Source organism: Zonotrichia albicollis, chromosome 24, assembly GCF_047830755.1.
Source record: "Zonotrichia albicollis isolate bZonAlb1 chromosome 24, bZonAlb1.hap1, whole genome shotgun sequence".
In the NCBI taxonomy this organism is placed as follows: domain Eukaryota; kingdom Metazoa; phylum Chordata; class Aves; order Passeriformes; family Passerellidae; genus Zonotrichia; species Zonotrichia albicollis.
The window spans coordinates 1,915,295-1,940,388 of record NC_133842.1 but is presented as its reverse complement, the minus strand read 5'-3'; the positions used below and the strand labels follow the sequence as shown (position 1 = coordinate 1,940,388).

Below are 25,094 nucleotides of genomic sequence, written 5' to 3'. Positions count from 1 at the left end.
TCACCCTGGGCGTGTCCTGGAGCTCAGCTCACCTGCCCACGTGTGTCAGGTGTGCCCAGGTGTGACCCAGGTGTGGCTCAGCTGTGCCCAGCTGTGCCCAGGTGTGTCCAGGTGTGACCCAGGTGTGACCCGGGTGTGGCACACCTGGTACAGGTGACACCATAGGTGTGTCCTACATTACCTAGGTGTGTTATAAATGACCCAGGTGTGCCCAGGTGTGATCCAGGTGTGTCACACCTGGCACAGGTGACACCATCAATGTGTCTTATCAATGGTTACCTGTGCCCAGGTGTGCCCAGGTGTGCCCAGGTGTGATCCAGGTGTGGCACACCTGGCACAGGTGATGTCATGGATGGGCTTACGGGTTATTGCCTGTGCACAGGTGTGACCCAGGTGTGTCACTTGTGCCCAGGTGTGCCCAGGTGTGACCCAGGTGTGCCACTTGTGCCCAGGTGTGATCCTGGTGTGTCACCCATGCCCAGGTGTGGTCAGGTGTGATGCAGGTGTGTCACACCTGGCACAGGTGACACCATAGGTGTGTCCAACATTACCCAGGTGTGTCACCTGTGCCCAGGTATGACCCAGGTGTGATCCAGGTGTGGCACACCTGGCACAGGTGACACCATAGTTGTGTCTATCAATGATTACCTGACCCAGGTGTGCTCAGGTGTGTCAGCTGTGCCCAGGTGCAACCCAGGTGTGGCACAGGTGTGGCACAGGTGTGGCACAGGTGTGGCACAGGTGGTGCCAGGGATGGTTTATCGGTGTTATACCACACCCAGGTGCATTATACATGACCCAGGTGTGTCACACATGATACAGGTGTGACCCAGGTGTGTTCCCTGTGCCCAGGTGAGGTACCCAGACCGGATCACGCTGATCAGGGGCAATCACGAGTCCCGGCAGATCATGCAGGTGTGGCACAGGTGGTGCCAGGGGTGGTTTATCAGTGTTATACCTGTCCCAGGTGTGTCATACACAGCACAGGTGATGCCAGGGATGGTTTATCAGTGTTATACCACACTCAGGTGTGTCTCACCTGTGCAGGTGAGGTACCCAGACCGGATCACGCTGATCAGGGGCAACCACGAGTCCCGGCAGATCACGCAGGTGTGGCACAGGTGATGCCAGGGATGGTTTATCGGTGTTATACCACACCCAGGTGTGTTCCCTGTGCCCAGGTGAGGTGCCCAGACCAGATCACGCAGGTGTGGCACAGGTGATGCCATGGGTGGTTTATCAGTGTTATACCTGTCCCAGGTGTATCACACACAGCACAGGTGATGCCAGGGATGGTTTATCGGTGTTATACCACACCCAGGTGTGTCATACATGACCCAGGTGTGTTCCCTGTGCCCAGGTGAGGTACCCAGACCGGATCACGCTGATCAGGGGCAACCACGAGTCCCGGCAGATCACGCAGGTGTGGCACAGGTGGTGCCGGGGGTGGTTTATCAGCGTTATACCTGTCCCAGGTGTGTCATACACAGCACAGGTGTGTCACACATGACCCAGGTGTGTCATACGTGACCCAGGTGTGACCCCGGTGTGTTCCCTGTGCCCAGGTGAGGTACCCAGACCGGATCACGCTGATCAGGGGTAACCACGAGTCCCGGCAGATCACGCAGGTGTGGCACAGGTGGTGCCAGGGATGGTTTATCGGTGTTATACCACACTCAGGTGTGTCACACATGACTCAGGTGTGTTCCCTGTGCCCAGGTGAGGTACCCAGACCGGATCACGCTGATCAGGGGCAATCACGAGTCCCGGCAGGTGCGGCACAGGTGATGCCAGGGATGGTTTATCGGTGTTATACCACACTCAGGTGTGTTCCCTGTGCCCAGGTGAGGTGCCCAGACCGGATCACGCTGATCAGAGGTAACCACGAGTCCTGGCAGGTGTGGAACAGGTGTGTCACACACAGCACAGGTGATGCCAGGGATGGTTTATCGGTGTTATACCACACCCAGGTGTATTATACACAGCACAGGTGTGCTATAAATGACCCAGGTGTGTTCCCTGTGCCCAGGTGAGGTACCCAGACCGGATCACGCTCATCAGGGGCAATCACGAGTCCCGGCAGATCACGCAGGTGTGGCACAGGTGATGCCATGCGTGGTTTATCAGCGTTATACCTGTCCCAGGTGTGTCAGACACAGCACAGGCGGTGCCAGGGGTGGTTTATCGCTGTTATACCACACTCAGGTGTGTCTCACCTGTCCAGGTGAGGTACCCAGACCGGATCACGCTCATCAGGGGCAACCACGAGTCCCGGCAGATCACGCAGGTGTGGCACAGGTGTGTCACACACAGTGTAGGTGATGCCAGGGGTGGTTTATCGGTGTTATACCACACTCAGGTGTGCTATACATGACTCAGGTGTGTCTCACCTGTCCAGGTGAGGTACCCAGACCGGATCACGCTGATCAGGGGCAATCACGAGTCCCGGCAGATCACGCAGGTGTGGCACAGGTGTGGCACAGGTGTGGCACACACAGTGTAGGCGATGCCAGGGATGGTTTATTGGTGTTATACCACACTCAGGTGTGTCTCACCTGTCCAGGTGAGGTACCCAGACCGGATCACGCTGATCAGGGGCAATCACGAGTCCCGGCAGATCACGCAGGTGTGGCACAGGTGTGGCACAGGTGGTGCCAGGGATGGTTTATCAGTGTTATACCACACCCAGGTGTGTTCCCTGTGCCCAGGTGAGGTACCCAGACCGGATCACGCTGATCAGGGGCAATCACGAGTCGCGGCAGATCACGCAGGTGTGGCACAGGTGATGCCAGGGATGGTTTATCGGTGTTATACCACACTCAGGTGTATTATACATGACCCAGGTGTGTCACACATGACCCAGGTGTGTTCCCTGTGCCCAGGTGAGGTACCCAGACCGGATCACGCTGATCAGGGGTAACCACGAGTCCCGGCAGATCACGCAGGTGTGTCACACACAGTGTAGGTGACACCAGGGATGGTTTATCGGTGTTATACCAGACCCAGGTGTGTCACACATGATACAGGTGTGACCCAGGTGTGTTCCCTGTGCCCAGGTGAGGTACCCAGACCGGATCACGCTGATCAGGGGCAATCACGAGTCCCGGCAGATCACGCAGGTTTACGGTTTTTACGACGAGTGCCTGCGCAAGTACGGCTCGGTCACCGTGTGGCGCTACTGCACCGAGATCTTCGACTACCTGAGCCTGTCGGCCATCATCGACGGCAAGGTGAGGCACCTGGGGGGGAGGAAAATTTGGGGGAAAATGGGGGAAATTTTTGGGGAAAAATGGGTGAAAATTTGGGGGAAAACAGTGAAAATTGGGGGAGAATTGGGGGGAAAATTGGTGAGAGTTTCGGGGAAAATCGGTGAAAATTTGGGGGGAAAATGTGTGAAAATTTGGGGGAAAATTTGGGGAAAATTTGGGGAAAATGGGTGAAAATTTGGGGAAAAATGGGGGAAATGTCGGTGGAATTTGGGGGAAAATTTGGGGAAAATGGCTGAAAATTTGGGAAAAAATTGGGAAAAAATTGATGAAAATTTGGGGAAAGTTTGGGAAAAAATCAGTGAAAAATTGGAAAAAATGGGTGAAAATTTAGGGAAAAATCGGTAAAAAATCGGGGAAAATTTGGGGAAAAGCTGGGGAAAAATGGGTGAAAATTTGAGGAAAAATTGGGGAAGAATTGGTGAAAATTTGGGGAAAGTTTGGGAAAAAATCGGTGAAAATTTGGGAAAAATGGGTGAAAATTTGGGGAAAAATCAGTGAAAATTGGGAAAAAATTTGGGGGGAAAATTGGTGAAAATTGGGGGAAATTCGGGGAAAATCGGTGAAAATTTGGGGAAAAACAGGTGAAAATTGGGGGAAATTGGGGAAAAATGGGTGAAAAACCGGGAAAATATCAGTGAAAATTGGGGGAAAATGGGTAAAAATTTGGGGAAAAATTGGGGAAAAATTGGTGAAAGTTTGGGGGAAAATGGGTGAAAATTGCGGTAAAAATCAGTGAAAAAATGGGTGAAAATTTGGAGGAAAATGGGTGAAAATATCCCAAATATCCCAAAATATCCCAAATATCCTACATACCAAAAATACCCCAAAATGTCCCAAATACCCAAATACCCTAAATATCCTAAATGTCCCAAATTCCCTGAAATTTCCCAAATATCCCAAAACCCCCGAAAACCCCAAATGTACAAAATGACCCAAAATGACCCAAAATGTGCCAAAATTGCAGATTTTCTGTGTGCACGGGGGCCTCTCGCCGTCCATCCAGACGCTGGACCAGATCCCTGAAAAACCCAAAAAACCCCAAAAATCCAAAATATCCCAAAAACCCCAAAAACCCCAAAAATCCCAAATATCCAAAATTGCTGATTTTAACCCAAAATGTCCCAAAAATGACCTAAAAATTCAGATTTTCTGTGTCCACCCAGAGCTCTCCCTGTCCCTTTTCCTGCCCACAATGACCCCAAAAATTCAAATATCCCAAACACCCCAAAACCCCAAATATTCCAAAAATCCAAAATTTCAAAATTGTCCAAAATTGTTGATTTTAACCCAAAATTTCCCAAAAATTTCAGATTTTCTGTGTGCACGGGGGCCTCTCTCCATCCATCCAGACGCTGGACCAGATCCGCACCATCGACCGCAAGCAGGAGGTGCCGCACGACGGCCCCATGTGCGACCTGCTCTGGTCCGACCCCGAAGGTACCCGGGCACAGCGGGCACGGCGGGCACGGCGGGCACAGCTGGCACAGCTGGGAAAATGCAGGAAAAAAAATGGGGAAAATCAAAAAAAACCCGAAGGTTTTAGGGCAAAATTTGTTAAATTGGCAGCGAAAATTCGCCTGGATGCGCTGAAAAATTCAATGTATTGGGGAGAGTGAAGGGCACCAAAAATGCCCAAAAAATCCCCCAAAAAATCCCAAAAAATCCTAAAAAATTCTCAATATTTTACCCCAAAAATTCCTCAAAATTGTCAACATTTTACCCCAAAATTCACTAAATTAGCACCAAAAATTTGCTTAAAAATTCAATGTATTGGGCAAAGTGAGGGACAACAAAAATGCCCAAAAAATGCCCAAAAAATCCTAAAAAATTCTCAATATTTTACCCAAAAAAATCCCCAAAATTGTCAAGATTTTACCCCAAAATTCACAAAATTGGCCCCAAAAATTCAGCAAAATTCGCTTAAAAATTCAATGTATTGGTCACAGTGAGGGACACCAAAAATGCCTAAAAAATCAAAAAAAATCCTAAAAAATTCCAAATATTTTACCCCAAAATTCACTAAATTGACCCCAAAAAATCCAAAAAAAAATCCCCCAAATTTTGAAGATTTTACCCCAAAATCCCAAAGATTTTACCCCAAAATTCACAAAATTGGCACCAAAAATTCAGCAAAATTCACTGAAAAATTCAATGTATTGGGCACAGTGAGTGGCACCAAAAATGCCCAAAAAAATCCTAAAAAAATCCTAAAAAAATCCCAAAAACATCCTAAAAAATCCCGAAGATTTTACCCCAAAATTCACTAAATTGGCACCAAAAATTCAGTGTATTGGGCACAGTGAGGGACACCAAAAATGCCCAAAAAATTCTCTGAAAATCCTCAAAAAATCCCAAAAAAAATCCCCAAAAAATCCTAAAAAAAATCCCCAAAATTGTGAAGATTTTACCCCAAAATTCACTAAATTGGCACCAAAAATTCGCTTAAAAATTCAATGTATTGGGTACAGTGAGTGGCACCAAAAATGCCCAAAAAATCCCAAAAAAATCCTAAAAAATTCCGAATATTTTACCCCAAAATTCACTGAATTGACCCCAAAAAATCCCCAAAAAAATCCCCAAAATCATGAAGATTTTACCTCAAAATTCACTAAATTGGCACCAAAAATTCACTTAAAAATTCAGTGTATTGGGCACAGTGAGGGACACAAAAAACCCCAAAAAATCCTAAAAAAATCGTAAAAAAATCCCAAAAATTTTACCCCAAAATCCCAAAAATTTTACCCCAAAATCCCAAAGATTTTACCCCAAAATTCACTAAATTGGCACCAAAAATTCGCTTAAAAATTCAATGTATTGGGTACAGTGAGTGGCACCAAAAATGCCCAAAAAAATTCCAAAAAAATCCCAAAAAAATCCTAAAAAAATCCCAAAAATTGAACCCCAAAAATTCACTAAATTGACCCCAAAAAATCCTAAAAAATCCCAAAGATTTCAGCCCAAAATTCACAAAATTGGCTCCAAAATTCAGTGCAATTCTCTGCATTGGTGGCATTGAGGGACAGCCGGGCACAGCTGGCACAGCTGGCACAGCTGGGGAGGGAAAATCCGCCAAAAAAAATGGGGAAAATCAAAAAAAACCCGAAGGTTTTAGGGCAAAATTTGTGGAATTGGCAGCGAAAATTCGCTTGAAAATTCAGTGTATTGGGCACAGTGAGGGGCAGCAAAAATGCCCAAAAAATGCCCAAAAAAATGCCCAAAAAATCCTAAAAAATCCCCAAAAAATTCCCCAGAATGCCAAAGATTTTACCCCAAAATTCACTGAATTGGCGCCAAAAATTCGCTTAAAAATTCAATGTATTGGGCACAGTGAGGGGCAACAAAAATGCCCAAAAAATGCCCAAAAAAATTCCCCAAAAATCCTAAAAAAATCCCAAAAACATTCTAAAAAATCCCGAAGATTTTACCCCAAAATTCATAAAATTGGCACCAAAAATTCAGCAAAATTCACTGAAAAATTCAATGTATTGGGCACAGTGAGTGGCACCAAAAATACCCAAAAAATGCCCAAAAAATTCTCTAAAAATCCTCAAAAAATCCCCAAAAAACGCCTCAAAAAATCCCCAAAATCCCAAAGATTTTACCCCAAAATTCACGAAATTGCCTCCAAAATTCAGTGCAATTCTTTGCATTGATGGCATTGAGAGACACCCGGGCATGGCGGACACGGCGGGCACAGCTGGCACAGCTGGCACAGCTGGGAAAATCCGGGAAAAAAAATGGGGAAAATCAAAAAAAACCCGAAGGTTTTAGGGCAAAATTTGTGGAATTGGCAGCGAAAATTCGGTGAAATTCGGTTAAAAATTCAGTGTATTGGGCACCAAAATGCCCAAAAAATGCCCAAAAAAATCCCTAAAAAATCCTAAAAAATTCTCAATATTTTACCCAAAAAAAAAGCCCAAAATTGTCAAGATTTTACCCCAAAATTCACTAAATTGGCACCAAAAATTCGCTTAAAAATTCAATGTATTGGATAAAGTAAGGGGCACGAAAAATGCCCAAAAAATGCCCAAAAAATTCTCCAAAAAATCCTCAAAAAATCCCCAAAAAATGCCTCAAAAAATCCCCAAAATCCCAAAGATTTTACCCCAAAATTGATAAAATTGGCCCCAAAAATTCAGTGAAATTCTCTGCATTGATGGCATTGAGAGACACCCGGGCACAGCGGGCATGGCGGGCACGGCTGGCACGGCTGGCACAGCTGGCACAGCTGGGGAGGGAAAATCCGGGAAAAAAAATGGGGAAAATCAAAAAAAACCCGAAGGTTTTAGGGCAAAATTTGTGGAATTGGCAGCGAAAATTCAGCGAAATTCGGTTAAAAATTCAGTGTATTGCAGGCAATGAGGGGCACGAAAAATGCCCAAAAAATGCCCAAAAAATGCCCAAAAAAATCCCTTAAAAATCCTAAAAAAATCCCAAAAAAATCTTAAAAAATTCTGAAGATTTCACCCCAAAATTCACTAAATTGGCACCAAAAATTCAGTGTATTGGGCACAGTGAGGGACAACAAAAATGCCCAAAAAATGCCCAAAAAAATCCCCAAAAAATCCTAAAAAAATCCCAAAAATCCCAAAGATTTTACCCCAAAATTCACTGAATTGACCCCAAAAAAACCCCAAAATATCCTAATAAAATCCTGAAGGTTTCAGCCCAAAATTCCCAAAATTGGCACCAAAATTCAGTGCAATTCTCTGCATTGGTGGCATTGAGGGACAGCCGGGCACAGCTGGCACAGCTGGCACAGCTGGCACAGCTGGGAAAATCCGCCAAAAAAAATGGGGAAAATCAAAAAAAACCCGAAGGTTTTAGGGCAAAATTTGGGAAATTGGCGACAGAAATTCGCTTAAAAATTCAGTGTATTGGGCACAGTGAGGGGCACCAAAAATGCCAAAAAAATGCCCAAAAAATCCTAAAAAATTCTCAATATTTTATCCAAAAAAATCCCCAAAATTGTCAAGATTTTACCCCAAAATTCACTAAATTGGCACCAAAAATTCACTTAAAAATTCAATGTATTGGGCAAAGTGAGGGACACGAAAAATGCCCAAAAAATCCTAAAAAAATCCCAAAAAATCCTAAAAAATCCCAAAAACATCCTAAAAAAATCCCGAAGATTTTACTCCAAAATTCACAAAATTGGCACCAAAAATTCGCTTAAAAAATCAATATATTGGGGAGAGTGAAGGGCAACAAAAATGCCCAAAAAATGCCCAAAAAATCCCAAAAAAATTCCCAAAAAAAATCCCCAAAATTGTGAAGATTTTACCCCAAAATCCCGAAGATTTCACTCCAAAATTCCCAAAATTGGCACCAAAACTCAGTGCAATTCTCTGCATTGGTGGCATTGAGGGACAGCCGGGCACAGCTGGCACAGCTGGCACAGCTGGGGAGGGAAAATCCGGGAAAAAAAATGGGGAAAATCAAAAAAAACCCGAAGGTTTTAGGGCAAAATTTGTGGAATTGGCACCGAAAATTCGCTTGAAAATTCAGTGTATTGGGGGCAATGAGGGGCACCAAAAATGCCCAAAAAATGCCCAAAAAATGCCCAAAAAATTCTCTGAAAATCCTCAAAAAATCCCCAAAAAACGCCTCAAAAATTCCCCAAAATCCTGAAGATTTTACCCCAAAATTCACGAAATTGCCTCCAAAATTCAGTGCCATTCTCTGCATTGATGGCATTGAGAGACACCCGGGCATGGCGGACACGCCGGGCACAGCTGGCACAGCTGGCACAGCTGGGGAGGGAAAATCCGCCAAAAAAAATGGGGAAAATCAAAAAAAACCCGAAGGTTTTAGGGCAAAATTTGTGGAATTGGCGACAAAAATTCGCTTGAAAATTCAGTGTATTGGGGACCAAAATGCCCAAAAAATCCCCAAAAAATGCCCAAAAAATCCTAAAAAATTCTCAATATTTTACCCCAAAAAATCCCCAAAATTGTCAATATTTTACCCCAAAATTCATAAAATGGGCACCAAAAATTCAGTGAAATTCACTTAAAAATTCAATGTATTGGGCACAGTGAGGGACACCAAAAATGCCCAAAAAATTCTCTGAAAATCCTCAAAAAATTCCCAAAAACATCCTAAAAAATCCCAAAGATTTCACCCCAAAATTCACAAAATTGGCACCAAAAATTCAGTGAAATTCACTTAAAAATTCAATGTATTGGGGAGAGTGAAGGGCACCAAAAATGCCCAAAAAATGCCCAAAAAATGCCCAAAAAAATCCCTAAAAAATCCTAAAAAAATCCCAAAAAAATTCTAAAAAATTCTGAATATTTCACCCCAAAATTCACAAAATTGGCACCAAAAATTCAGCGAAATTCACTTAAAAATTCAATGTATTGGGGAGAGTGAAGGGCACCAAAAATGCCCAAAAAATGCCCAAAAAAATCCCAAAAAAATTCCCCAAAATTGTGAAGATTGTACCCCAAAATCCCAAAGATTTTACCCCAAAATTCACAAAATTGGCACCAAAAATTCGCTTAAAAATTCAGTGTATTGGGCACAGTGAGGGACACCAAAAATGCCCAAAAAATCCCAAAAAAAATCCTAAAAAATTCCAAAATTTTGACCCCAAAATTCACTAAATTGACCCCAAAAAATCCTAAAAAAATCCCAAAGATTTTACCCCAAAATTCACAAAATTGGCTCCAAAATTCAGTGCAATTCTCTGCATTGGTGGCATTGAGGGACAGCCGGGCACAGCTGGCACAGCTGGCACAGCTGGGGAGGGAAAATCCGCCAAAAAAAATGGGAAAAATCAAAAAAAACCCGAAGGTTTTAGGGCAAAATTTGTGGAATTGGTGCCAAAAATTCGCTTGAAAATTCAGTGTATTGGGGAGAGTGAGGGACAACAAAAATGCCCAAAAAATAAAAAAAATATCCCAAAAAAATCCTAAAAAATTCTCAATATTTTACCCCAAAAAATCCCCGAAATTGTCTAGATTTTACCCCAAAATTCACAAAATTGGCCCCAAAAATTCACTTAAAAATTCAATGTATTGGGGAAAGTGAGGGACACCAAAAATGCCCAAAAAATGCCCAAAAAAAGCCTCAAAAATTCCCCAAAATTGTGAAGATTTTACCCCAAAATCCCGAAGATTTTACCCCAAAATTCACCCCAAAAATTCAGCAAAATTCACTTAAAAATTCAATGTATTGGGGAGAGTGAGGGGCACTAAAAATGCCCAAAAAATGCCCAAAAAATGCCCAAAAAAATCCCTAAAAAAATCCCAAAAAAATCCTAAAAAATCCTGGAGATTTCACCCCAAAATTCACAAAATTGGCACCAAAAATTGAGCAAAATTCACTTAAAAATTCAATGTATTGGGGACAGTGAGAGACACCAAAAATGTCCAAAAAAATCCCCAAAAAATCCTAAAAAAATCCCAAAAACATCCTAAAAATTGTCAAGATTTTACCCCAAAATTAACAAAATTGGCACCAAAAATTCAGCGAAATTCACTTAAAAATTCAGTGTATTGGGCACCAAAATGCCCAAAAAATGCCCAAAAAAATCCCAAAAAAATCCTAAAAAAATCCCCAAAAATTCCCCAAAATTGTGAAGATTTTACCCCAAAATCCCAAAGATTTCACCCCAAAATTCACTAAATTGACCCCAAAAAATCCTTAAAAAAACCCAAAGATTTTACCCCAAAATTCCCAAAATTGGCACCAAAATTCAGTGCAATTCTCTGCATTGGTGGCATTGAGGGACAGCCGGGCACAGCTGGCACAGCTGGCACAGCTGGGGAGGGAAAATCCACAAAAAAAATGGGGAAAATCAAAAAAAACCCGAAGGTTTTAGGGCAAAATTTGTTAAATTGGCAACGAAAATTCACTTAAAAATTCAATGTATTGGGCACAGTGAGGGGCACCAAAAATGCCCAAAAATGCCCCAAAAAATCCCCAAAAAATCCTAAAAAATTTTCAATATTTTACCCCAAAAAATCCCCAAAATTGTGAAGATTTTACCCCAAAATTCACTAAATTGGCACCAAAAATTCGCTTAAAAATTCAATGTATTGGATAAAGTAAGGGGCACGAAAAATGCCCAAAAAATGCCCAAAAAATCCCCTAAAAATCCTAAAAATAATCCCAAAAACATTCTAAAAAATCCTGAAGATTTCAGCCCAAAATTCACAAAATTGGCACCAAAAATTCAGTGAAATTCGCTTAAAAATTCAATGTATTGCGCACAGTGAGGGGCACCAAAAATACCCAAAAAATGCCCAAAAAAATCCCCAAAAAAATCCCAAAAAAAATCCCCAAAATCCCAAAGATTTTACCCCAAAATCCCAAAGGTTTTACCCCAAAATTCACAAAATTGGCACCAAAAATTCAGCAAAATTCGCTTAAAAATTCAGTGTATTGGGCACAGTGAGGGGCACCAAAAATGCCCAAAAAATCCCAAAAAAATCCTAAAAAATCCCAAAAATTGAACCCCAAAATTCACAAAATTGACCCCAAAAAATCCCAAAAAAAATCCCCAAAATCCAGAATATTTTACCCCAAAATTCACTAAATTGACCCCAAAAATTCACTTAAAAATTCAATGTATTGGTCACAGTGAGGGACACCAAAAACAAAAAAAAAAAATCCTAAAAAAATATCCCAAAATCCAAAAAAATTCGGAATAAATCTTAAAAAAATCCTAAAAAAATTCCTAAAAAAACCCCAAAAATCCCAAAGATTTTATCCCAAAGTTCATTAAATTGACCCCGAAGAAATCCTAAAAAAATCCCAAAAATCCCAAAAATTTTACCCCAAAAATCAGCGAAATTCAATAAAAAAATCCCAAAAAAATCCTAAAAAAAAATCCCCAAATAATGAAAATTTTACCCTAAAATTCATTAAATTGACCCCAAAAATTCACTTAAAAATTCAGAATATTGGTCGCAGTGAGGGACAGGTGAGATAAAAAATATCCAATAAAAAGGAAAAGAAATCCTGAAAAAAATTGCAAAAATTTCAAGTTTTTATGCTAAAATTTGGATGAATTGACCCAAAAAAATTCGCTAAAAATTCACTAAATTAGCCCCAAAAATTCACTTAAAAATTCAGAATATTGGTCACAGTGAGAGACAGGTGAAATTAAAAAATACCCAATAAAAAGGGAAAAAATCCCAAAAAAATTCCAAAAAAATCAAATTTTTTATCACAAAATTTGAATAAATTGGCTGAAAAATTCACTGAATTCCTCACAGTGAGGGACACCAAAAAACTCCAAAAAAATCCTAAAAAATTCCCAAAAATTCCAAATATTTTACCCCAAAATTCATTAAATTAACCCCAAAAATTCACTTAAAAATTCAGAATATTGGTCACAGTGAGGAACAGATAAAATCAAAAAAATACCCAATAAAAAGGGAAAAAAATAAAAAAAATAGGAAAAAATTCAAGTTTTTATGCTAAAATTTGGATGAATTTACCCAAAAAAATTCACTAAAAATTCACTAAATTGGCCCCAAAAATTCACTTAAAAATTCAGAATATTGGTCACAGTGAGGGACACCAAAACCACAAAAAAATCCTAAAAAAAATCCCCAAAATTCCGAATATTTTTGGAATTTTTTGGGGGATTTTTTCCCTTTTTATTGGGTATTTTTTAATTTCACCTGTCCCTCACTGTGACCAATATTCTGAATTTTTAGGTGAATTTTTGGGGTCAATTTAATGAATTTTGGGGTCAAATATTTGGAATTTTGGGGAAATTTTTAGGATTTTTTAGGACTTTTTGGTGTCTCTCACTGTGATGGATTCAGTGAATTTTTCAGCCAATTTATTCAAATTTTGTGATAAAAAATTCGAATTTTTTTGGAATTTTTGGGGGATTTTTTCCCTTTTTATTGGGTATTTTTTAATTTTATGTGTCCCTCACTGTGACCAATATTCTGAATTTTTAGGTGAATTTTTGGTGCTAATTTAGTGAATTTTTAGTGAATTTTTTGGGTCAATTAATCCAAATTTTAGCATAAAAACTTGAATTTTTTGCAATTTTTTGGGGAATTTTTTTCCCTTTTTATTGGGTATTTTTTTTAATTTCACCTGTCCCTCACTGTGACCAATTCAGTGAATTTTTAATTGAATTTTTGGGGCAAATTTAATGAATTTTAGGGTAAAATCTTTGGGATTTTGGGGATTTTTTCTGGAATTTTTGGGGGATTTTTTGGGAATTTTTGGGGCACTCACTGTGACCAATTCAGTCAATTTTTAAGTGAATTTTTGGTGTCAATTCAGTGAATTTTGGGCTAAAAAAATCCAAATTTTTTGCGATTTTCTCGGGGTTTTTTTCCTTTCTTTTCCTTATTTTCTCTCTCCCATGTCCTTACCATGTCCCTCACTGTGACCAATTCAGTGAATTTTTAATTGAATTTTTTGGGGCCAATTTAATGAATTTTTAAGTGAATTTTTGGGGTCAATTCAGTGAATTTTGCGATAAAAAAATCCCAATTTTTTGGTGATTTTTTTTGGGTTTTTTTTTGCTTTTTTTTGGGTATTTTTTATTTTCCATGTCCCTCACTGTGACCAATATTCTGAATTTTTAAGTGAATTTTTGGGGTCAATTTAATGAATTTTAGGGATAGAATCTTCATTATTTGGGGGATTTTTTTTAGGATTTTTTTGGGATTTTTTTAGTGAATTTCGCTGCTTTTTGGGATTAATTCAATGATTTTTGGGGTAAAATCCTCCGGATTTTGGGGATTTTTTTAGGATTTTTTTGAGGTCAATTTAATGAATTTTGGGGTAAAAATCTTCAGGATTTTGGGGATATTTTTGGGATTTTTTGGGGTTTTTGGTGTCCCTCATTGTGACCAATTCAGTGAATTTTTAAGTGAATTTTTGGGGCCAATTTAATGAATTTTTAGTGAATTTTTTTGGGTCAATTCATCCAAATTTTATCATAAAAACTCTGAAATTTTTGCTAATTTTTGGGGATTTTTTTTCCTTTTTATTAGGTATTTTTTTAAATTTCACCTGCCCCTCACCATGACCAATATTCTGAATTTTTAATTGCATTTTCGGTGCCAATTCACTGAATTTTGGTCTAAAAAATCCAAATTTTTTGCGATTTTTGGGGGATTTTTTTCTCTCCCATGCCCTTCCCGTGTCCTTACCATGTTCTTGGCGTGTCCTTGGCGTGTCAGACACCACGGGCTGGGGCGTGTCGCCGCGCGGCGCCGGGTACCTGTTCGGCTTGGACGTGGTGCTTTTTTTTTGGGTATTTTTTATCTCACCTGTCCCTCACTGTGACCAATATTCTGAATTTTTAGGTGAATTTTTGGGGTCAATTCAGTGAATTTTTGGGCTAAAAATCCCAATTTTTTTGTGATTTTTTTGGGATTTTTTTGGGGTTTTTTCCCTTATTTTTTATCTCACATGTCCCTCACCTGTCCCTCACTGTGACCAATTCAGTGAATTTTTAATTGAATTTTTTGGGGTCAATTCAATGAATTTTGGGGTAAAATATTTGGAATTTTGGGGAATTTTTTTAGGATTTTTTTGGGGCTTCTTGGTGCCCCTCTCCGTGCACAATACATTGAATTTTTAAGGGAATTTCGCTGATTTTTTGGCGCTAATTCATCCAAATTTTGGGCTAAAAAACCCAAATTTTTTGCGATTTTCTCGGGGTTTTTTTCCTTTCTTTCCCTCATTTTCTCTCTCCCATGTCCTTACCATGTTTTTCCCGTGTCCTTGGCGTGTCAGACACCACGGGCTGGGGCGTGTCGCCGCGCGGCGCCGGGTACCTGTTCAGCTCGGACGTGGTGCTTTTTTTTTGGGTATTTTTTAATTTCACCTGTCACTCACTGTGACCAATATTCTGAATTTTTAAGTGAATTTTTGGGGTCAATTTAATGAATTTTGGGGTAAAAATCTTCAGGATTTTGGGGATTTTTTTAGGATTTTTTTGGGGATTTTTTTAGTGAATTTTGCTGATTTTGGGGGTAAAATTTTTGGGATTTTTTTTAGGATTTTTTTGGGGTCAATTTAATGAATTTTGGGGTCAAATATTGGGGATTTTGGGGATATTTTTGGGATTTTTTTGGGGTTTTTGGTGTCCCTCATCTGTCCCTCACTGTGACCAATTCAGTGAATTTTTAAGTGAATTTTTGGGGTCAATTTAATGAATTTTTAGTGAATTTTTTGGGTCAATTAATCCAAATTTTAGCATAAAAACTTGAATTTTTTTGTATTTTTGGGGGGATTTTTTTGCTTTTTTTTGGGGTATTTTTTATCTCACCTGTCCCTCACCGTGACCAATTCAGTGAATTTTTAATTGAATTTTTTGGGGCCGATTTAATGAATTTTTAAGTGAATTTTTGGGCTAAAAACCCCAAATTTTTTGCGATTTTTTCGGGGTTTTTTTCCTTTGTTTTCTTATTTTCTCTCTCCCATGTCCTTGGCATGTCCTTGACTTGTCCCTCACTGTGATCAAATTTCCTGAATTTTTAATTGAATTTTGGGGGTTAATTTAATGAATTTTGGGGTAAAATCTTGGGGATTTTGGGGATATTTTCAGGATTTTTTGGGGGTTTTTTGTGTCCCTCACCTGTCCCTCACTGTGATCAATTCAGTGGATTTTGGGCTAAAATCTTCATAATTTTGGGGATTTTTTTGGAATTTCTTGGGGATTCTTTTGGAATTTTTGGTGAATTTTTGGGCCTTCTTGGTGTCCTTCACTGTGACCAATTCAGTCAATTTTCATGTGAATTTCGCTGATTTTTGGCGCTAATTTATCCAAATTTTGGGCTAAAAAACCCAAATTTTTTGTGATTTTTTTGGGGTTTTTTTTCCTTATTTTTTATCTTACCTGTCCCTCATTGTGACCAATTCAGTGAATTTTTAATTGAATTTTTTGGGGCCGATTTAATGAATTTTTAAGTGAATTTTTGGCGCCAATTTACTGAATTTTGGGCTAAAAAATCCAAATTTTTTGCTATTTTTTGGAGGATTTTTTTTTCCTTTTTATTGGGTATTTTTTTTAATTTCACCTGTCCCTCACTGTGACCAATATTCTGAATTTTTAAGTGAATTTTTGGGGTCCATTTAGTGAATTTTGGGCTAAAATATCCAAATTTTTTGCGATTTTTTGGGGGTTTTTTTTGCTTTTTTTTGGGTATTTTTTATTTTCCATGTCCTTCACCTGTCCCTCACTGTGACCAATTCAATGAATTTTTAAGTGAATTTTTTGGGCCAATTTAATGAATTTTTAAGTGAATTTTTGGGGTCAATTTAATGAATTTTAGGGTAAAATCTTCATTATTTGGGGGAATTTTTTTTATTTTTTTTTAGGAATTTTTTGGGATTTTTTGCATCCCTCGCCTGTTCCTCATTTGGAATAATTTCAGGATTTTTTTTAGTGAATTTCGCTGATTTTTGGGATGAATTCAATGATATTTGGGGTGAAATCCTTCGGATTTTGGGGATTTTTTTAGGATTTTTTTGAGGTCAATTTAATGAATTTTGGGGTCAAATCTTGGGGATTTTGGGGATTTTTTTAGGAATTTTGGGGGAATTTTTGGGGGGTTTTTGGTGCCCCTCACCGTGCACAATACATTGAATTTTTAAGTGAATTTCGCTGATTTTTGGCTTTAATTCATCCAAATTTTGGCCTAAAAACCCCAAATTTTTTGCGATTTTCTCGGGGTTTTTTTCCTCTCTTTTCCTTATTTTCTCTCTCCCATGTCCTTACCATGTTCCTCACATGTCCTTGGCGTGTCAGACACCACGGGCTGGGGCGTGTCGCCGCGCGGCGCCGGGTACCTGTTCGGCTCGGACGTGGTGGCGCAGTTCAACGCCGCCAACGAGGTCTCCATGATCTGCCGCGCCCACCAGCTCGTCATGGAGGGCTACAAGTGGCACTTCGGCGAGACCGTGCTCACCGTCTGGTCCGCGCCCAATTACTGCTACCGGTATGCTAATTACATGCTAATGAGGTGTTGATTATATGGTATTTATATCATGGTTCTATGAGGTGCAGATGTGGTTTGGTTACATTGATACAGGCAGTTATGGGATCCAGGTAAGTGGCTCTGGAGCTGGATAGGAAGGCGAAAATGGGACCAAATTTCTGTTTATAGTATGCTAATCATATGCTAATTAAGTCTTAATTAGGTGGGTTTTATGCGGTGTTTGTATTAGGTATAATGGCATTTGGTCACACCTGTACAGGCACTCATGGGATCCAGGTAAGTGGCTCTGGAGAGGGAAAGAAAGGTGGAAATGGTCCCTAATTACTGCTACCGGTATGCTAATTAGACGCTAATGAGGTGTTGATTATGTGGGTTTTTATGCGGTGTTTGTATTAGGTATAATGGGGTTTGGTCACACCTGTACAGGCACTTATGGGCTCCAGGTGAAGAGGCCTAGACGGTGGTAGAAAAGAGGAAATGGTGCCTAATCACTGCTAATTGTATGCTAATCATATGCTAATTAAGTGTTAATTATGTGGTAATTATATGGTGTTTCTATGAAGTGCAGGTGTGGTTTGGTTACACCTGTACAGGCACTCATGGGCTCCAGGTGAGTGGCTCTGGAGCTGGACAGGAAAGCAAAAATGGGACCTAATTACTGCTTCTAATATGCTAATCATATGCTAATTAAGTCTTAATTATATGGAGTTTTATGCAGTGTTTGTATGAGGTACAGTGGGGTTTTGTCACACCTGTACAGGCACTCCTGGGCTCCAGGTAAGTGGCTCTGGAGATGCATAGGAAGGTGAAAATGGGCTCTAATTACTGCTTCTAGTATGCTAATCATATGCTAATTAGGGTGGAATTAATGGGGGGATTAATTAGGGACAGGTGGGGTTGGGGGGACACCAGCTCGTCATGGAGGGCTACAAGTGGCACTTTGGCGAGACCGTGCTCACCGTCTGGTCCGCGCCCAATTACTGCTACCGGTATGCTAATTACATGCTAATGAGGTGTTGATTATATGGGTTTTTATGCGGTGGTTATATTAGGTGGAATGCGGTTTGGACACACCTGTATAGGCAGTAATGGGATCCAGGTGAGAGGTTCTGGAGATGGATAGGAAGGTAAATATGGGACCTAATTGTATGCTAATCATATGCTAATTAAGTCTTAATTATGTCGGTTTTATGCAGTGGTTATATTAGGTATAATGGGGTTTGGTCACACCTGTACATGCAGTGATGGGCTCCAGGTGAGCGGCTCTGGACAGGGAAAGAAAAGTGGAAATGGTGCCTTATTCGGGCTACTGGTATGCAAATTAGATGCTAATGAGGTGTTGATTATATAGTAGTTATATCATGGTTCTATGAGGTGCAGGTGTGGTTTGGTCACACCTGTACAGGCACTCATGGGATCCAGGTGAGTGGCTCTGGACAGGGAAAGAAAGGTGGAAATGGTGCCTAATCACTGCTAATTGTATGTTAATGAGATGCTAATTAAGTCTTAATTATGCGGTTTTTATGCGGTGCTTATATTACGTATAATGGGGTTTGGTCACACCTGTACAGGCACTTATGGGCTCCAGGTGAAGAGGTCTGGACGGTGGTAGAAAGGTGAAAATGGTGCCTAATCACTGCTAATTGTATGCTAATGAGATGCTAATTAGGTGGTAATTATGTGGTAATTATATGGTAGTTCTATGAGGTGCAGGTGTGGTTTGGTCACACCTGTGCAGGCACTCATGGGCTCCAGGTAAGTGGCTCTGGAGATGGATAGGAAGGTGAAAATGTGACCTCATTATTGTTATTAATATGCTAATCATATGCTAATTAGGGCGGAATTATTGGGGGTATTAATTAGGGCCAGGTGGGGTTGGGGGACACCAGCTCGTCATGGAGGGCTACAAGTGGCACTTTGGCGAGACCGTGCTCACCGTCTGGTCCGCACCCAATTACTGCTACCGGTATGCTAATTACATGCTAATGAGGTGTTGATTATATGGTAGTTATATCATGGTTCTTTGAGGTGCAGGTGTGGTTTGGTTACATTGATACAGGCAGTTATGGGCTCCAGGTAAGTGGCTCTGGAGAGGAATAGGAAGGTGAAAATGGGACCAAATTTCTGTTTATAGTATGCTAATGAGATGCTAATTAAGTGGTAGTTATGAGGGTTTTATGCGGTGTTTATATTATGTATAATGGGGATTGGTCACACCTGTACAGGCAGGGATGGGCACCAGGTGAGCGGCTCTGGACAGGGAAAGAAAGGTGGAAATAGTCCCTAATTAGTGCTACTGGTATGCTAATTATATGCTAATGAGGTGTTGATTATATGGTAATTATATGGTAGTTCTATGGGGTGCAGGTGTGGTTTGGTCACACCTGTACAGGCACTTATGGGATCCAGGTAAGTGACTCTGGAGCTGGATAAGAAGGTGAAAATGGGACCTGATTATCGTTATTAATATGCTAATCATATGCTAATTAGGGTGGAATTACTGGGGAATTAATGGCGGGATTAATTAGGGACAAGTGGGGTTGGGGGACACCAGCTCGTCATGGAGGGCTACAAGTGGCACTTTGGCGAGACCGTGCTCACCGTCTGGTCCGCGCCCAATTACTGCTACCGGTATGCTAATTAGATGCTAATGAGGTGTTAATTATATGGGTTTTTATGCAGTGGTTATGTTAGGTGGAATGCGGTTTGGACACACCTGTATAGGCAGTAATGGGCTCCAGGTGAGCGGCTCTGGAGAGGAATAGGAAGGTGAAAATGGGACCTAATAGTATGCTAATCATATGCTAATTAAGTCTTAATTATGTGGGTTTTATGCGGTGGTTATATGAGGTATAATGGGGTTTGGTCACACCTGTACAGGAGTTAATGGGCTCCAGGTGAGCAGCTCTGGACAGGGAAAGAAAGGTGGAAATAGTCCCTAATTAGTGCTACTGGTATGCAAATTATATGCTAATGAGGTGTTGATTATATGGTAATTATAGGGCGGTTCTATGAGGTACAGGTGTGGTTTGGTCACACCTGTACAGGCACTCATGGGCTCCAGGTAAGTGGCTCTGGAGATGGATAGGAAGGCGGAAATGGGACCAAATTTCTGTTTATAGTATGCTAATGAGATGCTAATTAAGTCTTAATTATGCAGGTTTTTATGCGGTGTTTGTATTATGTGTAATGGGGATTGGTCACACCTGTGCAGGCAGTGATGGGATCCAGGTGAGCGACTCTGGACAGGGAAAGAAAGGTGGAAATGGTGCCTAATTACTGCTAATCGTATGCTAATGAGATGCTAATGAGGGTGCAATTATTGGGAAATTAATGGGGGGATTAATTAGGGACAGGTGTGCTTTGGTCACACCTGTACAGGTGAAGTGATGGCTCCAGGTGAGAGGGTGTGGTGAGGCGCAATTACTTCAATGGGTATGCAAATGAAGTGATAATTATATGCAAAGACACGGGAGGGTGTGGCTTAGAGCTGGGCTCTACCTGTGTCCCCAGGTGATCTGGGCAGGTGAGCAAAACCCCGCCTCCAAATATGCAAATGAGATATGTGATTCTATGCAAATGAGATGCAAATGAGGTCTGGGTGTGGGAGGGGCCAGGCTGGGGCGGCCTCGGCTCCAGGTGTGGATGCAGGTGAGTGAGACAGGTGAGAACACGGAAAACTGATTAATTATATGCTAATGAGATGCTAATGATATGCAAATGAGGGGTGAGGCACAAAGGGGGCGGAGCTTGGGGCAGTCAGGTGGGTTTGGGGTGTCCAGGTGAGCAATCCCTAAAAACTCCGCTTAAAATGATTAATGAGATGCAAATTAGATGTAAACGAGATGCAAATCACGTGTACCATGCAAATGAGATGCTAATGAGGAATAACACGTAAAGGGGGCGGAGCTTGGGACATCCAGGTGGGTCTGGGGTGTCCAGGTGAACTGGGCAGGTAAGAGCTCTTTAAAAACCAAATAATGAGATGCAAATGAGGTGCAAAGGCAATGCAAATGAGGTGAAAATGAGATGCAAATGAGACATGAGACAAAGGGGGCGGAGCTTGGGGCAGTGAGGTGGGGGGGCTGGGGCATCTAGGTGGGAACTCCGTTTAAAAATTGCACTAAAAGTCAATAATGAGGTGCAAATGAAGTATAAACGTAATGCAAATGAGATGCAAATGAGGAGTGAGACAAAGGGGGCGGAGCTTGGGGCAGTCAGGTGGGGCTGGGGCATCTAGGTGGGAACTGTTTAAAAATTGAACTAAAAGTCAATAACGAGGAGCAAATGGAGTATAAATGATGCAAATGAGATGCAAATGAGATGCAAATGAGGAGTGAGACAAAGGGGGCGGAGCTTGGGGCAGTCAGGTGGGGCTGGGGCACCTAGGTGGGAGCTGTTTAAAAATTGAACTAAAAGTCAATAACGAGGCGCAAATGGAGTATAAATGCAATTCAAATGAGATATAAATGAGATGCAAATGAGGAGTGAGACAAAGGGGGCGGAGCTTGGGGCAGTCAGGTGGGGGGGCGGGGGTGTCCAGGTGGGAACTGTGCTTAAAAATTGCACTAAAAGTCAATAACGAGGTGCAAATGAAGTATAAACTATGCAAATGAGATGCAAATGAGGAATGAGACAAAGGGGGCGGAGCATGGGGCAGTCAGATGGGGCTGGGGCATCGAGGTGGGAACTCTGCTTAAAAATTGCACTAAAAGTCAATAATGAGGTGCAAATGAAGTATGAATGTAATGCAAATGAGATGCAAATGAGATGCAAATGAGGAGTGAGACAAAGGGGAGGAGCTTGGGGCACTCAGGTGGGGGTGCTGGGGCATCTAGGTGGGAACTGTGCTTAAAAATTGCACTAAAAATCAATAACGAGGAGCAAATGGAGTATAAACATAATGCAAATGAGATGCAAATAAGATGCAAATGAGTGAGACAAAGGGGGCGGAGCTTGGGGCACTCAGGTGGGGGTGCTGGGGCATCTAGGTGGGAACTGTGCTTAAAAATTGCACTAAAACAATAACAAGGTGCAAATGACGTATAAATGTAATGCAAATGAGATGCAAATGAGATGCAAATCGGCAGGTGCGGTAATGTGGCGGCCATCTTGGAGCTGGACGAGCACCTGCAGAAGGAGTTCATCATCTTCGAGGCGGCGCCGCAGGAGACGCGCGGCATCCCCGCCAAGAAACCCGTGGCCGACTACTTCCTGTGACGCGCCCGGGGCACCTGGGCACACCTGGGGGCACCTGGGGGCACCTGGGGGCACCTGGGGGCATCTCAGATACACCCGGGGGCACCTGGGCACACCTGGGTATGGCTAGGGCACACCTGGGCACACCTGGGGGCACCTGGGGGCACCTGGGTACGGCTAGGGCACACCTGGGCACACCTGGGGGCACCTGGGGGCACCTGGGTACGGCTAGGGCACACCTGGGCACACCTGGGAGCACCTGGGGGCACCTGGGTACGGCTAGGGCACACCTGGGCACACCTGGGAGCACCTGGGTACACCTGGGGGCACCTGGGCACACCTGGCTATGGCTAGGGTACACCTGGGCACACCTGGGTGTGTCTGACATACTCCTGGGCACACCTGGGGGTACCTGGGGGCATCTCAGATACACCTAGGTATGGCTAGGGCACACCTGGGGGCACCTGGGCACACCTGGAGGCACTTGGGTATGGCTAGAGCACACCTGGGGGCATCTCAGATACACCCAAGGGCACCTGGGCACACCTGGGTATGGCTTGGGTGCAACTTAGATACACCCGGTGGCACCTGGGCACACCTGGGGGCATCTCAGATACACCTGGGCACACCTGGGTACACCTGGGTATGGCTAGGGCACACCTGGGCACACCTGGGTATGGCTAGGGCACACCTGGGGGCACCTGGGCACACCTGGGTATGGCTTGGGTACACCCAGGGGCACCTGGGCACACCTGGGGGCATCTCAGATACACCAGGGTATGACTAGGGTACACCTGGGGGTATCTGAGATGCACCTGGGCACACCTGGGTATGGCTAGGGCACACCTGGGGGCATCTCAGATATACCTGGGCACACCTGGGCGTATCTGAGATACACCTGGGCACACCTGGGGGTACCTTGGCCCACCTGGGTACGGCTAGGGTACACCTGGGGGTATCTGAGATACATCTGGGGGCACCTGGGCACACCTGGGATAGACCTGGAGGCCCATGGGTATGGGTAGGGCACACCTGGGGGCACCTGGGTATGGCCAGGGTACACCTGGGGGTATCTGGAGGTACCTCGGATACACTTGAGGGTACCTGAGATACACCTGGGGCCACCTGGGTATGGCCTGGCACACCTAGGGGTACCTGGGATAGACCTGGAAGCTCCTGGGCACACCTGGGACACACCTGGGGGTATCTGGAGGTACCTCAGATACACTCGGGGGTACCCGAGATACACCTGGGGCCACCTGGGTATGGCCTGGGCACACCTGGGGGTACCTGGGCACACCTGGAGGTGTCTCAGATACACCTGGGCACACCTGGGTATGGCCAGGGTACACCTGGGGGTATCTGGGATGGACCCGGGTACACCTGGGATACACCTGGGGGCACCTGGGGGCATCTCAGATACACCTGGGGGCACCTGGGCACACCTGGGGGCACCTGGGCACACCTGGAAGTGTCTCAGATACAACGGGGCACACCTGGGTATGGCCTGGGCACACCTGGGGGTATCTGGGATGGACCCGGGCACACCTGGGATACACCTGGGGGCATCTCAGACACACCTGGGCACACCTGAGGGCACCTGGGGGTACCTGGGATACACCTGGGACACACCTGGGGGTATCTCGGATCAATCTGGGCATATCTGGGGGTACCTGGGATACACCTGGGATACATCTGGGGGCACTCTGGGTATGGCTGGGGTACACCTGGGCACACCTGGGGGTACCTGGGATGCACCTGGGATACACCTGGGGGCACCTGGGCACACCTGGGGGTATCTGGGGTACACCTGGGCACACCTGGGGGTACCTGGGATGCACCTGGGATACACCTGGGGGCACCTGGGCACACCTGGGGGTATCTTGGGTAGACCTGGGCACACCTGGGGGCATTCTGGGTATGGCTGGGGTGCACCTGGGCACACCTGGGGGTACCTGGGCACACCTGGGGGTACCTGGGCACACCTGGGGGTATCTTGGGTAGACCTGGGCACACCTGGGGGCATTCTGGGTATGGCTGGGGTACACCTGGGCACACCTGAGGGTACCTGGGGTACACCTGTGATCGCCCCGGGGGCACCTGGGCATACCTGGGATACACCTGGGTATGGCTCAGGTATACCGGGGGGCATCTGGGATACACCTGGGCACACCTGGGGGCATCTCAGACACACCTGGGCACACCTGGGGGTATCTCGGATTGATCTGGGCATATCTGGGGGTACCTGAGACACACCTGGGGGTATCTGGGGCACACCTGGGATACACCTGGACACACCTGGGGGCACCTGAGATACACCTGGCAGCTCCTGGGCACACCTGGGGGTACCTGGGACACACCTGGGGGCACCTGAGTGCTCTTAAATGACGAAACCGGGAACACCTGGGTGCTCCTGGTGCCACCTGGGCACACCTGGGCACACCTGGGTGTTCTTAAAGGACAAAACCAGGCACACCTGGGACACACCTGGGGGTACCCCAAATATACCTGGGGCACACCTGGGGGCACCTGGGCACACCCGGGATACACCTGGGCACACCTGGGGGTACCTGAGTGCTCTTAAATGACAAAGCTGGGAACACCTGGGTGCTCCAGGGGTCACCTGGGCACACCTGGGCACACCCGAGGGCTCCTGGGCACACCTGGGTGCTCTTAAAGGACAAAACTGGGA

At 43.6% G+C, this 25,094-nt stretch overlaps 1 protein-coding gene across 17 annotated transcripts in view; it reads left to right on the top strand.

Moving 5' to 3' along the window:
• PPP4C (protein phosphatase 4 catalytic subunit) overlaps nt 1–24,527 on the top strand; it is a 39,499-nt gene extending 14,972 nt beyond the window's left edge. For 4 of the 17 annotated variants that reach the window (XM_074558238.1, XM_074558239.1, XM_074558241.1 and 1 more), the window contains exons 7-11: nt 3,057–3,230; nt 4,580–4,706; nt 17,014–17,203; nt 22,294–22,457; nt 22,509–22,566. In XM_074558238.1, coding sequence (XP_074414339.1) covers nt 3,057–3,230; nt 4,580–4,706; nt 17,014–17,203; nt 22,294–22,423 — 621 coding nt within the window. In that variant the 3' untranslated portion in view covers nt 22,424–22,457; nt 22,509–22,566. The other 13 variants (XM_074558232.1, XM_074558231.1, XM_074558233.1 and 10 more) reach the window with 13 other exon arrangements.
• Nucleotides 24,528–25,094: the final 567 nt, after the last annotated feature.